Here is a 15,720-nt window from a genome sequence, read left to right as displayed (position 1 = left end):
GTCCTGGTGTTCTAATTTTGCAGTTAAAATGGCTCCTAATGTAAAAGGATTTCTCAGTAGCTGCACCCCCAGTGCTAGGAAAACACAGTGTCCAATGTGTTTGAGAGGGAGAGGTTTCTTTACAACTCTTTCCCATCTCGGCTGGAGATCTTCATGGATGTCAGAAACGCTCAGTATTTCTGTTGCATTCAGGGAAAACAAAGCAATTCATGTTAGGCAAGAGAATTGTCTGTGGCTCAGTGCAGAGGGAGGGGAGCTCATGTCATCTTTGCTCTTGTTCCCAGCTTCCCTGGGCTTCAGCCTTTCTGAGATGGAGGGGTACCGCCGTATTCTTTTACCCTGAAAGGCCACCAGACCCTTCTGTGAACAGAAGGATCAACCTCACACCACTCAATGTCTCACAAACCCAACAGCCTTTCCTTGGCTGTAGTGTCTCTGTACTTCTCCAAGGTTATTCGGGTAGCACCAAGTTGTGATAGACGTTTATATTCTGGAGGAAAGCTCACAGCTTGGAAAAAAACCTCATAGAACTATTCAAGTATCCTAACGATGGTGTTTCAGTAAGGAAGATTTAGCTCTTTCCTCAGGGAATGACACAGGTCTCTTTGCCCACAGCCCCACAGGTGAGATGAAAGCTTGGACACTGCATCCCACGGACACACCTGCATGGGAGGAATCAGAAGGTCAGTGCCTGGCTCGACTGCTGAAACTCCCATCCCCAGAGAGCCTGGCAGCAAGAACAAGAGAACAACAGCAAGAACACAGACAAATGGAAAAGCCAGCAAAGAAGCCGTGCTGGTCCAGCTGAGAGAGGACAGGGCAGAGGCAGCTGGGCACTCAGGACAGTGTTACCCTAACCCAGCTGTGCTCACCCTCTCCAAAACACCAATTTGCTGCTCTATTGCTCTCAGCCCTTGTGCTCTGGACAGGAAAGTGGACTCGTGATTAGAGAGCTGCACCATGGCTCTGCTTGAGCTCTGGCTGAAGAAGAGGGGAATCAGTCTTGGAGCCCAAGCTGAGGGCAGAGTCTTTGCTAGGTGGGAGAATAGGCAAGGGGGCTTGCTCAGAGGAAGGGTTTGTGGTGAATGGGATCACACAGAGCTGTCTCAATTCTCCCTCCCGCAACGTCTCTGTTTTAAGTTCCTCTCATCCTCTGATCCTATCCCTTCTGCCCAGAGATTTTCCTCACTGGAGGTGCTTCCTTGTCCCATGCCTTTTTTCTGTCAGTGCTTACAGACCCCATCTGACCCCCTCTGCTCTCCCCCTGGACCTGCATAAACCTGCCTGTTCACTGGGTTAAGCTTAACACAGGTTCTTATTCATAAGCAGAAAAGGACAGGACACACAAAGCCTGATGGGTCCTGCAGAGGTGATGCTGGTGCTGTCTATGGGCAGAGGAGCAACTGCAGACACATTTAGAGGCTCCTACCAGACCAACTGACCGCTCAAGGATACAGCTGAGGAGTCTCAGTGATTTCTAGCTTGAAAGTCTCTTGTTCCATTTCTTGCCTCAGATTCCCCAAGGGCAGGGAAATGAATACACAGATGCAGTTGTGTTCCTTATCTTTAACATAATCCCTGCCCAGATCTTGAAATGTCCTCTTAGAAATATTGTGGGTTGATTTGGAGCTGTGAGCAGCCCTGACTCACACTGCACCCTCTTCAAAGCAGAAAGGCCCTCTCCTCCCAGGACCTGCTTCTTCCCCCCACAGCTCCTCCCTGTCCCACCATGAGGAGCTACATGGGCAGGCTGAGCACTGACCATGCCTTTTGTCTCCACTGGAAAAACTGCAAGACTCCTCCTGACAGATCCCACAGGCTGTGGCTGTGACGGCTTTAGGAGATCTCTCCAGGAACTTCATCTGCATTGTCCTACAGCCAGAGACTCACCTGGAGAAGGACTGTGAAGATTTTTCTCCAAATGAAGTCTCCTCTTCCCTCTAACTCCAGCCTGCCTATTGCCTCTCCCTGGTCCCTCCTCTTCCCTCGTTGCCTGCAGGCAGTGCCCTCAGCCCTGCTAGGCTTTGCAGAGGAGCTGCTCCTGGACAGACCTGGACAGACTCTTTGTAGTGCTGCCCCCTTGCCACCAGCTCCCTCCCTGCCAGGAGCCCAGCCCAGCTCAGCAGCAGAGGAGCAGCCCAAGGCTTTCTCTGCCTGCACTGGGCTCCCTCGAGGTGTCCCTGGGGCTCCAGAGGAACCTGCTGAGAAACAGGATGAAGCCATCCCTGATGTTCCCTCCCTCAGCTGGGGAGAGAAATTTCTTTCCTGCGGTGTCATTGCTCCTGTTAGAAAAGCACCTGGGCATGAGAATCGATATTTTTGTCCCATCATTTGACAGGACAGCAGGAAGGTAACAGGGAGTGATCTCATTTCTCCAAGCTGGGGGGATCTGTTCCATTGACTGATCTAAAGCATTTCATCCTGGGTCTTAAGATCTAGGGCTGGAAAGACACTCAGCTCCCTTCTCTCAGCCCGTGGCTCTGCTCTCAGCAAAGACTTTGCACACTCGGGTCTTAGAAACTTGGTCCCAGGTTTCCTCATGGCAGGCATGAGCTTGCCTGGTGCCACAGCTGCAGGGCTTCAGCCCCGGAGGGCAGCAATGCCCTCAGCCAGGGCCACAGGCAGGAGGAGCTGGACTCGTTCCTGTGGGGACAGAGCTGTGATAAGGTCACAGAGATCAGGACAGATGGTCCTCAAGAACAGCATCCTCCACGCTAAGCAAAGGTCCAGACAAAAACTACCCCTCAACCTGAAATGCCATCAGGAGGACAATGATGAGTGTCTGCTTTTTCAGGAACAATAAAGGGCACTGTGTGGGCAGTGCTGAATTTAGGAAGAGCAGGTGTAGAGAGATTTGAGATTCCCTGTTTCTTCTTTGTCTCTGTCTTCCCCAGCAAGGTCTCCCAGGCCTCTGTGACTCAGGGCAGGACTCTGGAGGAGATCAACCACTGGTGACTGGGGATCAAGTCAGGGATCACTTGAGCAAACACAATCCCTCCCAGTCTGTGGGAGAGGAGGGGCAGCTTCCCAGGGAGCTGAGTGAGGAGGATGATGTCACATGAGGCCACTCTCCATCATTTTCAGAAGGTCATGGAGATGGGGGGAAATCCCTGACCACTGCCATCATCCACACATTACATGTCCTTTTCAGAAATGGTCAAAGGATGAGCTGGGGATCTAAAGGTTTTGCCTAGGAATTGTCTCCTAGGATTCCATTTCTAGGTGTCTGAAAGAGAAGTGGACTGGATTTCCCTTGGGCAAATTGTGTCTCACCATCCTTCTATGACCTGACTCTTATTAGAATTTGTATGACCTGTTCCTTCCTTTTCCTGACTATATTCTCATGCTTCTATGACTCAACTCTTCCATGACCCAAATCTTTTATGACCCAAATCTTTTATAGCCTGAGACTTCTGTGACCCGACACCTCTATGAGCCTTTCATGACTGAACTATTCTATTACTCCTCCATGATACCACTCATCTATAACCCAACTCTTCTTTGACCTGCTCTTATATGATCAGACCCTTCTGTGACATGAGCCCTCTATACCCTTCTATGACTTGACTATCCTCTGAATCTTCTGTGATTTGTCTTTCTATGACCCAAGTCTTCTCTGATTCTTCTGTGACACAAATCATCTATGCCCTGACGCTTCTATGATCCGACTCTTCTAAAACCCAACCCTTTGATGACCCAACTGTTCTATGAACCAAACCTACTATTAATTGACCCTTCTATGACCTGACTCCCTTATCACCTGACTCTTAAATGAGCCGCCACCTGTGTTCTTATGACTTCTATGACCCAACAGTTATATCACCAATCTATGACCTAGTGCTTCTATGACCCGACACTTCAGTGACACACCTCTTGAACGACCCATCTCTTCTATGAACCAACTCTTCTACAACCCCATACTTCTGTGAATTCTCCATGATCTGACTTACCTAGAGGCTGAGCCTTCTACCAATCAAGCCATCTAGGACCCAATTCTTCTCTGATCCTTCTATGAACTTATTCCTCTCTGCATTAAATAATCTATGACCCAACCATTTTATGACCTGACCCTTCTATGACCTGACTCTTTAATGTCCCTTCAGTGACCAAACCCTTCTATTATCCAAATAAACTCTCATGCTTCTATTACTCAATACTGCTATTTCCTGAAAATTCTATGATCTGAGACGTCCATCACCAGACCCTTTTATGAACCTTCTGTGACTGAAATCTTCTGTTATTCCTCTATCACCTGACACATCTATAATTCAACTGTTCTGAGACCCACCTCTTACATGACCAGACCTTTCCATGAGTAAAGCCTTCTATGACACAACACTTCATTCCATGACCTGACTCTTGTCTGACTGTTCTATGATGTGACTTTCCATGACCTGAGTCTTTCATGAACCGTCTGTGAACAGATTCTTCCATTATCTGACTGTTCTAGGACTCTTCTATGACCCAACCCTTCTCTGAATCAACCGTTCTGTGACCCTTCTATGAATAAACCCTTCAAAAACCCAAACAAACTCACACTTCTATGACTCAACTCTTCTATGGCCTGAATATTCTATGAACTCAATCATCTGTGGTCCAGTTCTGCAATGAAAATTCTATGATCCAAAACTTCTATAACCCTTCTATGACTGCACTGCTTAGTTACTCCTCTATGAATCAACTCTTCTCTCAGCTGACCCTTCACATACCCAAGATTTCTGTTTCTCTTCTATGACTATACCCTTTTATGACCCTGCCCATCTAGGACCCAAGTCTTCTATAACTGCAGGAAGCTGCGTGAGAGTCTTGGAATCTCCCATAACCCTACAGGCCTGTATTTGGGATTAAATGGAATAACTGCTGTGATTCTGATTTGGCAATGTCAAAGTGTTCATGGCACAAGTGTCATTGTAGCCAAAGCCAGATCTGCTGCCCAGGGTCTGGGGGTCAGGGCTTGGCCTTCCTACTTCACCAAGAATACCCAGGCTTTTCTCAGCATCACAGCTGCCTGCACAGCGCCTTTGCATTCCTGCACTCATGGCCTCTAATTCTGGGCTCTAACAAGTCCCTGGGGAGGCTTTGTCACTAACAATCCCCACTGAGACCAGTTAAGACTTCAAGGAATTTTGAGCTTTACTTTTGACTTCTTGAGATGTTTCCTCAATCTTCTCTCAGCAGTGGTCATTCAAGGACTCATTAGCAAATCCACCCTGGGTCTAATTAAATTACAGAAAGACTTAACGAGCAATTTCTCTTCCTGTTGTTTTCTTAAGGTTTTCAAGGGTTGCACAGCTCCTTGGAGTCGTTTCCCAGTGTGGTTAAAGAGGAAGATTTTAAAATGCACCTAAGAAAAATATGTTTTAGTTTAAAGTTTATATTTCAAGACTTTTCAGCATTAGAGAATGGTTTGGGTTGGAAGGGACATTAAAGCCCATCCAGTTCCAACCCCCTTGCCATGGACAGGGACACCTCCCACTGGATCAGGCTGCTTAAGGCCCCATCCAAGCTGGCCTTGAACACCTCCAGGGGAGGGGGCATCCACAGCTTCCCTGGGCAACCTGGGCCACTGCATCACCACCTTTTTTTGTGAAGAGTGTCTTCTTAATGTCTAATCTAAATCCTCCCGTCAGCGCTTTAAAACTTTTCTCACTGTCCTGTCATTCCATGTGGTTGTAAGAAGTCCCTCCTCAGCTTTCTTGGTGACTCCATTCAGGTACTGGAAGGCTGCTATAAGGTCTTCCTGAAGCATTGTCTCCTGCAGGCTGAGGAAGTTCCAGGAGAAGATGAATGTTCCTTTAGAAAATCCCTTTTGAAAAGGCATGGGATTGGTGGAGGATTTTTGGGAATGACGACAAGCAGGCATCCTGGGGCCCAGGTAAACTCCTCAGGGCACTCCTCAGCTGGCAAGGTCTCTGCACATGCTGCTCCATGGAAATGTTTTTTGACTTGCAGGCTGAGCTAAAAATAGTCTAATAGATGAAAGGAAAAAGATAAAGAAACAACATAAACCCAAACTAAACCCAATGCAAATACCATCACTTGCCACCTCCCTCTAGCAGACTGACACCCCTCCAGTCTATCACCATCCATCACCTTGAATGAAACAAATCTCCACTTCTTTCTTCTCCTGGCATACTTTTTATCACTGCGGGTAGCATCTATGTTACGGGATCTCCCTCTGGTCAGCCGGAGTCAGCTCTCCTGGCTGTGACCCCCTGACAAGTTCTCGCCCACCCCCAGCCACTCACTGGGAGGAGTAGAGGGAGCAACTCTTGATGCTGGGCAAAGGAGACAATCGCTGCCTTCACTCTTCTGGAAGCAGGATGATGCCACAGGACCCAGTGAGTCTCATGTTTCAAAAGGAAAGTGGAGAAACTGGAGAGGATCTGGAGGAGGCCTGGCAGGATGGAGTTAGGGCCCACAGCATGAGGGGTGAGGGCACACTTTGGCCTGCTGGGGAGGCATTGCCTTTAGATCATTTCACATTTGATGGCTCTGCACTCCCTTTCAGTCACTGGCACTCTTAAACCTCACCTGCTTTCCCTTTCTCTCTTCCCCAAACCTGACCAAGTGATGGGAAGGATGGCAGCAGAAATGCCCAAGGCCTGTGTGAATCCACTGGGGTCTGGAACTTGGAGACCCATGGTTTGATTCCATTGCACACCCCAGAGAGAACCAAACAGGGAAGTGACTCTGCAAGTCTGACTCAACAAGGCCCATGGGCAGCCCAGGCTGTGTCTGTGTCTGGAGACCCGCACACATACAGCACAGATCAAACTGGAGCTGTAACTCAGTCCTGGCTTCAGTGTCTCCCTGCCCATGGACAGAGGGGTGGGTGGAGGCCCCAGGAGATGCTGGTCAGGGCCATGAAGGCCCATGGATGCTCTCTGAGATGTGCCACTGCCCCATGGGTAGAGAGAGGAATGAACCACACAGAGGCTTAATTGTTAATATGGTGGGATCCCATGGAGAAGAACCAGGCTGGAGCAGGGAGAAGTGTGAGGAGGAAGGAGCAGTAGAGATGTTCTTCACTGACTGTTAACTCGTTCTTCTCCATCCTCGGTGCTCCTCCTGGGGTTGGGGTGGGCAGAAGAGTTGGGAGTATTGGAGTCATCTGAGTCTGGGACAAAGTGTGAGGGTAATAGGCTTTAAAATTTTGTCACTGAGCAAAGGATGGCAGAGGTGTCCATGAAGTAAAAGTCCCTCATCAGAGTTGGGAGGTACAGCCAGACATGGAAATGGTCGGTTTGTGGGACTGATCTGGGATGATGTACCCGGCTCAGCTTCCCCAGGGTGTCCAGGGGACAATTGCTGGTAGTGCACGATCTATAATGGGGCCAAATGACTTGATATCAGTATATTTAAATTAGTATTAATTTTAGTTTTAGTACTGAGAAGTTCAAGGCCAGTTTGGATGAGGCTGTAAGCACCCTGAGCCAGTGGGAGGTGTCCTTGCGCATGCAGACGGGGTTGGAACTGTATGATCTCTAAGATCCCTTACAATCCAAACCATTTCATGCTTCTGTGTTGTGATTCTATGATTCTGCCACTACCACTAGTACTAAAACTAGCCCTGGCACCAGCATGAGAGTTAGTGTAAGTGTTACTGTTAGGAGTATTGTGAAGTTTTATTGTTTCTATTTAATCCATCTTTTTATTTCAAACTTCAGGACACCCTTTCCTTTCTAGATTCCCCTTCCCGATTAAGGAGGGGAAGAGACTCCTTCCCATTGATGGCTGCCAAATCAGAGAGGCTGAATTGGGACACCTTGTGCCCCCATCTCACACCCAGGGGGCTCAGAGACTCTCTGTGCTCACACAGTGGCTGCACAGCAGCAGTCACAGTGTCTCTGTTCTCCTGCTGCCACTCCCAGAACTAGGGTTGGTCACCATGCTCTGTACTCATCTGAGGTGCTCCACACCATGAGAAATAGACACAGAGACCTTGGTCCAAGGAAGCACATCCCAGTGCTGCACCCAGGCAGTTTCCGGGGGACGTTGTTCTCAAGGTGAGGTGACCCTGAGGATCTCTCTGTCCCAGAGGCCCCCACGGCAAACCCATGGACATCATCCCTGTCACAGAGTTGCCCGTTGCCTGTCCCTGCCTGTGATCACAAGACAGCCACATGGCTGAAGTGTGACCAAGCTCAGAGCACTCACACCTTCCACTAGCACAAGGGCTGGGAAGGAGATCATGGAGGTGCCAAGAGAGCAGCTCTAGAAAGACCAAGCGCTGGTGCTCCCTGTTAATGCTGCTGAGCTGGAATTCTTTTCTCTTATACTTGTGAAGGTATCCCTAAGGCTCCAAATCCTTGGAGGAAGGATCATGGACAAACAAGTAGCTGCAGGGCACTTTATTTTCTTTAAGCACACAGAGAGCATTGTTCCTTGTTTACAGTGTCTCAAGGTCACACGAGACAGAGAGATACTGACACAGGAGTGACCAGAATAATGACATTTCTATTCAGACAACATTATCATAGTGAAGAAAACCTAAAAAGCAAAGCACAATTGCCACCATGGGATGTTTCTGCAGTGCTTGTCACTGTGAGTGAGTCAGAAGAAGATGGGCAGATCAGTGATGCTTAAAAAATCCAGCCATGAGTTTAGATGCTGCATCCTTGAGCTGCTGGTTCCTCAAACTGTAGATGAGGGGGTTCAATGTTGGAGGTACCACTGAGTACAAAAGCGATACCACCAGATCCAGGATTGGGAAGGAGATGGAGGGAGATTTGAGGTTAGCAAACATGGCAGTGCTGACAAACAGGGAGACCACGGCCAGGTGAGGGAGACAGGTGGAGAAGGCTTTGTGCCGACCCTGCTCCGAGGGGATCCTCAGCACAGCCCTGAAGATATGCACATAAGACACCACAATGAAAACAAAACAGCCAAAAGCTAAAGCAGCACTAACGCCAAGATACCCAGATTCTCCAAGGTGGGAGTGTGAGCAGGAGAGCTTGAGGATCTGTGGGATTTCACAGAAGAACTGTTCCACAGCATTGCCCTGGCAGAGGGGCAGGGAAAATGTGTTGGCCGTGTGCAGCAGAGCATTGAGAAACCCAGCGCCCCAGGCAGCTGCTGCCATGTGGACACAAGGTCTGCTGCTCAGGAGGGTCCCATAGTGCAGGGGTTTGCAGATGGCAATGTAGCGGTCGTAGGACATGACAGTCAGAAGAGAATATTCTGCACCAAATAAGAAAACCACAAAGAAGACTTGGGCAACACAACCTGTGTAGGAGATGGCCCTTGTATCCCAAAGGGAATTTTTCATGGATTTGGGGACAGTGGTAGAGATGGATCCCAGGTCGAGGATGGAGAGGTTGAGGAGGAAGAAGTACATGGGGGTGTGGAGGTGGTGGTTGCAGGTGATGGTGGTGATGATGAGGCCGTTTCCCAGGAGGGCAGCCAGGTAGATGCCCAGGAAGAGCCAGAAGTGCATGAGCTGCAGCTCCCGTGTGTCTGCGAATGCCAGGAGGAGGAACTGGGTGATGTAGCTGCTGTTGGACATCTGCTGCCTCTGGATTTGAAGCACCAATCATGAAGAAAAAGACAGTCACAAGTTAGGTGTGATGTCTCTGAGGAACATTAAAGCCATTTCTCACAATGCACACTCTCCATTGCTTTTCCTTTCCAAGGGGATCATCATTCAGCTCCCTGCCTACAGCCTTACTTGGTGCTGGCTGAATGTGCCAGAAGGAACAGGATCTCTTCCTGGGGGCTGAAGGAGTCAGACCTTCTGTGCAGCAGGGGCGTCATGGGAGTGTTGTTAAAACTGCTCCTAATGTAAGAGGGATTCTCAGCATTTGCACACCCTGTGATAAGAAACCACAAGCTCCAACATGTTTGAGAGGGAGAGATTTATTTACAGCGCTCTCCAATCCTGGCTGGAGATTGTCATGGATGATAGAAAACCTCAGTAATTCTATTGCATCCAGGGTCAACAAAGCAATTCTGACAAGGCGAGAGCATTGCCTGTGGCCCAGTGAAGAGGGAGGGGAGCTGCTCTTTCCCTCACTCTGCTTCCGAGTTGCCCTAGGCTTGCACCTTTCTGAGGCGGAGGAGGATCACACTCCCATGTTACCCTGAAAAGCCACCAGGCCCTGCTGGGAGCAGAGGGATCCACCTCACACGACTTAGTATGACACCCTTTCCTAAGGTTTCAGCACTCACTTTCAGCCCAGGACACACACAGCTCATTTCACAAACCCAAGAGCATTTCCTTGGCTGAAGTGTCTCCTTGCTTCTCCATGGAGCTTACAGGTTACACCAAGATGTGACAAGTCATGTTTACATCCTGGAGGGAAACTCACAGCTTGGAAGGACACCTACGGAGAACGCCAAGTGTCCTCAAGGTGACATTTGATTACTGGAGATTCAGCTCCTTCCCCAGCCCCACTGACTGCATTGCCCTCAGCCTCACAGCTCAGAGCAAAGCTGGGACACAGGTTCCTATGGACACAACTGCAGGAATGGAGCCACCAGGGCAGTGGGTGACTCTGCAGCTGCAACTCTCATCCCCAAAGAGCCAGGCAGCGAGAATGAGAGAACAACAGCAAGAAGAGAGACAAGGGGAGAAGTAGGGAGAAAAAGAGTGAGAGTCTGGCTGCGAGAGGCCAGGGCAGAGGCAGCCGGTCACGCAGACAGCATTCCCCTTCCCCAGCTGTGCTCACCCCCTCCCAGACACCAACCTTACAGGGCAGTTGCTCTCAGCCCCCGGGCTCTGGGGAGGGCATTGGAGCTGTGGCTGCAGAGGAGGGGTCTCAGCCTTGGAGCCCAGAGCCCTGAGGGCAAAGGCTTTGCTGGGTAGGAGAGGAGGCAGGAGGCTTGCTCAGACGAAGGGTCAGCCCTGCAGGGGATCACATAGAGCTTTTGGAATTCTCCGTCCAACATCTCTGGTTTTAATTTCCTCTAATTCCATGAACCTCTTCCTTCAGCCTGGAGATTTTCCTTCTGGGAGGTGTTTCCCTGTCCTATCTTTTCTCCCTGTCAGTGCTCACAGACCCCATGTGACGTTCTTTGCATCCCGCTGGACCTACACAAACCTGCCTGTTTGTCAGGTAAAGCTTGAAACAGCTTCTTTTCTATAAGGAGAAAAGGACAGGAGAGGCTAAGCCTGATGGGTCCAGCAGAGGTGGTGCTGGTGCTGTCCATGGGCAGAGGAGCAGCTGCAGACACTTTAGGAGGCTCCTATCAGATCTACTGACTACTCAGAGACACAGGAGTCTCAGTGATTTGTTCAAGCATGAGAGACCCTTGTCCATTTCTCCTCTGAAATACACCAATTGCAAGAAACAGAAAACACAGACTCAGGGAAGCTCTTTATCTTTAATGTAATCTCCGCCCTGATCTTCCCCTTGAAATGTCCTCTTAGAAATATCATGAGGTGATGTGGAGCAGCGCTGACACCGTTTTTTCTCTCAACCAGAGAAACTGCAAGAGCCCTCCTGACAGATCCCAAAGCGCCAGCTTTAGGAGATCCCTCCAGGAACCGCAACTGCATTGTCCTGCACCCAGAGACTCACCTGGAGAAGGGCTGTGAAGGTTTTTCTGCAGACGAAGCCTTCTTTCTCCTCCTGCCCCACCCTGCCTTTCCCCTCTCTGTCTCCCTCTTCTCCCCTCGCTGCCTGCAGGCAGTGCCCTCAGCCCTGCTGGGCTTTGCAGAGGAGCTGCTCCTGGACGGACCTGGCTCTTTTCTCAACTTCTGTCTCATTATGAGCTCCCTCCCTGCCAGTAGCCCAGCCCAGCTCAGCAGCAGAGGAGCAGCCCAAGGCAGCACTTTCTCTGCCCCCTCTGGGCTCCCTCGAGGTGTCCCTGGGGCTGCAGGGGAACCTGCTGAGAAACAGGCTGAAGCCATCCCTGATGTTCCCTCCCTCATCTGGGAAGAGAAACTTATTTCTTGCAGTGTCATTGCTCCTGTTAAAAAGTACCTGGGCATGAGAATCAATATTTTTGTCCCATCATTAGACAGGACAGCAGAAAGGTAACAGGGAATTAGCTCATTTGTCCAGGCTGGGGAGGGGGATCTGTTCCACTGAATGAATTTAGTCATTTCATCCTGGGTCTTAAGACCTGTGGCTGGAAAGACACCCAGGTCCATTCTCTCCCAGCCATGTCTCTGCTCTCAGCAAAGCCTTTGCACACATGAGGTCTTTGAAACTAGGTCCCAGTTTTCCTGATGGCAGGCATGAGCTTGCCTGGTGTCACAGCTGCAGGGCTTCAGCCCCAATGGGAAACAATGCCCTCAACCAGGGCCACAGGCAGGAGGATCTGGAGCTGTTCCTGTAGGAGGCAGAGCTGGGACATGGTCACGGAGCTCAGGACAGATGGGCTTCAACAACAGCATCCTCCAAGGTGAGCGAGAGTTCAGACAAAAACTCCCCCTCAACTCGAAAGGCCATTCAGGAGCCTCATAATGAGGGTTTGCTTTTCCAGGAACAGTAAAGGGCACTGTGTGGGCAGTGCTGAATTTAGGAAGAGCAGGTGTAGACAGATCTGAAATTGTGTCCTCTTTGCCTCTGTCTTCCCCAGCAAGGTCTCCCAGGCCCCTGTGACTCAGGGCAGGACTCTGGAGGAGATCAACCACTGGTGACTGGGGATCAAGTCAGGGATCACTTGAGCAAACACAATCCTTCCCAGTCTGTGGGACAGGAGGGGCAGCATCCCAGGGAGTTGAGTGAGGAGGATGATGTCACATGAGGCCACTCTCCATCATTTTCAGAAGGTTACAGAGATGGGGGGAACTCCCTGATCACTGCCATCATCCCCACATTACATGTCCTTTTTAGAAATAGCCAACAGATGAGCAGGGGTCTAAAGGCTTTTGCCGAGATGTTTTCCTCTTCAATTCTATTTCTGGATGTCTGAAAGAGAAGTGGACTGGATTTCCCTTGGGCAGATTGTGTCTCACCATCCTTCTATGACCCAACTCCTCTATGATCTGAATAGTTGTTCACCCAACTCTTCTATGACCCAACACTTCAATGACCTGACTTATATAAGAATTTCTATGACCTGTTCCTTCCTTTTCCTGACTATATTCTCATGCTTCTATGACTCAACTCTTCCATGACCCAAATCTTTTATGACCCTTCTTATGACCCAAATCTTTTATCGCCTGAGACTTCTGTGACCCAACACCTCTAAGAGCCTTTTATGACTGAACTATTCTATTACTCCTCCATGATACCACTCATCTATAACCCGACTCTTCTTTGACCTGCTCTTATATGATCAGACCCTTCTGTGACATGAGCCCTCTATACCCTTCTATGACTTGACTATCCTCTGAATCTTCTGTGATTTGTCTTTCTATGACCCAAGTCTTCTCTGATTCTTCTGTGACACAAATCATCTATGCCCTGACGCTTCTATGATCCGACTCTTCTAAAACCCAACCCGTTGATGACCCAACTGTTCTATGAACCAAACTTACTATTAATTGACCCTTCTATGACCTGACTCCCTTATCACCTGACTCTTAAATGAGCTGCCACCTGTGTTTTTATGACTTCTATGACCCAACAGTTCTATCACCAATCTACGACCTAGTGCTTCTATGACCTGACACTTCAATGACACACCTCTTGTACAACACTGCTCCTCTATGAGCCTTCTATGACCCATCTCTTCTATGAATCAACTCTTCTACCACCCCATTCTTCTGTGACTTCTCCATGATCTGACTTATCTAGAGGCTGAGCCTTCTACCAATCAAGCCATCTATGACCCAATTCTTCTCTGATCCTTCCATGAACTTATTCCTCTCTGCATTAAATAATCTATGACCCAACCATTTTATAACCTGACCCTTCAATGACCAAACCCTTCTATTATCCAAATAAACTCTCATGCTTCTATTACTCAATACTGCTATTACCTGAAAATTCTATGATCTGAGACTTCCATCACGCGACCCTTTTAGGAACCTTCTATGACTGAAATCTTCTGTTATTCCTCTATGACCTGACACATCTATAACTCAACTCTTCTGAGACCCACCTCTTACATGACCAGGCCCTTCCATGACTCAAGCCTTCTATGACACAACACGGAACATTCTGTGCATGGGGCTGGGCTGGGGCTGGGGGAGCCCAGAGGCTTTTCAGCCTTCATGGTTCTGTGCTTGTGTGACTGAAGGGACAGAGTCCTTTGTGGCCCCAGCACCTCCTGTCAGTGCTCCCGGCCCTATTTTGGGGCCAGAATCCCCCATTTTGGTGCAGAACCCCCATCCCAGCCCCTCGCTCTCCCCCCCTGCCCCTCAGATCCACAGTTCCCCCCAAGCCCTTACCTGGGGCTGAGCTGTTGACTGGGAACACTGCGGGTGTATGGGGGACACCTCCCTTTTGGGGCCAAAAGCCTTGCTATAGTGTACTGACCCTCCTTTGTGAGCTCCAAGCCCCTCTTTTGAGCTTCAAGGACTCATTTTAAGGCCCAGAGCATTATTTTTGAGGAACAAAGTCTGAATTTCTATGTCCACAGACTGAGTTTTTTGAGACAAAAGCACTTAAAAGGATTCAAAAGGTCAATTTTAGCCCCAAAGCCCCTTTTTCATGGAACAAAGCCTCATATTAGAATCCAGTCTACAATTGCGAGGACTCAAATCCTCATTTTGAACCTCTCAAGTCCCATTTTCAGGGTGCAAAACCTTCTTGTTTGCTACCACATCATCATTTCAGGGCACAAAACCTGAAGTCAGGGCTCAAGGACTCAGTTTCAGTTTCAAAGCACCATTTGTAGGACCCAAACCCTCCTTTTAAAGCTCCAGGCTCCAGCCTCTAATATAAAGGGTCCTAACCTCTCTTTTACACCTTGAAACCTCCGCTGGGGCACCCAAAGCCCTGCAGTCAGGACCAGAGCTTCTTTTCATGTGGCCACAGAGGAATCAAGAGGTTCTCCTCTCTTGCAGGGTCAAAAGACTCATTGGTAGCACTGCACCCATTCCTGTAGTGCCCAAAGTCTCACGTTTTGGGATAAAATCCTCAGTTCCAGGGTTCCAACTTGTTTTTGAGGACCAATAGAAATTTAGAACCTACAGTCACATTTTGAGGATCCAAACTGTCTTTTAGTTGTATCTAAACAGACATTTTAAGAGCCTCATTTTTAAGGCCCAAAGTCTGATTTTGACTGATATGACTGGCCCAGCCAGTCTGTTACACCACATGCTCTGATCCCGGATCCATGCACTCCTGAATCCTGTTCCTAAGTCCAGCTCTCTCCTGCTGCTGAGTCCAGCCTGGGACCTTCCCTCCATGCCTGCTTTGAAGCATCAGTGGTGACGGAGTCACCAAGGTGGAGCAATTACGTATTTGTATATATTTACCATCTCCTTATTAAAAAGGTATTCCTAATTATTATTGTTGTTTCATTAAAGATGTTTTAGTTTCAGTTTATAACTCACAAGTCCTCTTCTCTAATTTCCCTTTCCCTGGGCAGGAAGGGAATTGGGACCCACAACTGCTTGCGTTCAGCTGCAAATAAAGCTGGACCATGAGGAGCTGGAAGAGTCTATCTTTGACCTTCAAACTGCTCTATGCACTCCTTTTCTCTGCAGGGCTGTTATCCCATGGGATTCATCCAGTCAGGTTCCAGGTCTCCTGAGCAGCCCCCTGTTTACTGATGACCAGCTCTTTTGTCCCCTTTTCTCTCTGTTTTCTCATACTTGTTCCTCCATAAACCACTTTTATCCCACCCCTTCCCTGCCTTTGGTCCTTTCCTGGACAT

General features: G+C 49.0%; 2 protein-coding genes across 2 annotated transcripts in view; one reads left to right on the top strand and one right to left on the bottom strand.

Moving 5' to 3' along the window:
* Positions 1-15,720, top strand: part of LOC138732498 (antigen WC1.1-like) — a 236,620-nt gene that overhangs the window by 165,992 nt on the left and 54,908 nt on the right. The window lies entirely within an intron of this gene.
* Positions 8,576-9,508, bottom strand: LOC138732468 (olfactory receptor 14A16-like). Its single transcript, XM_069879079.1, has one exon. The coding sequence runs from the start codon at positions 9,506-9,508 to the stop codon at positions 8,576-8,578; it is 933 nt and encodes a 310-aa protein (XP_069735180.1).

This window comes from Phaenicophaeus curvirostris, chromosome 33, assembly GCF_032191515.1.
Source record: "Phaenicophaeus curvirostris isolate KB17595 chromosome 33, BPBGC_Pcur_1.0, whole genome shotgun sequence".
Classification (NCBI taxonomy): Eukaryota; Metazoa; Chordata; class Aves; order Cuculiformes; family Cuculidae; genus Phaenicophaeus; species Phaenicophaeus curvirostris.
Note: the sequence above shows the minus strand (reverse complement) of the source record. Positions and strands in the feature narration are given on the sequence as shown.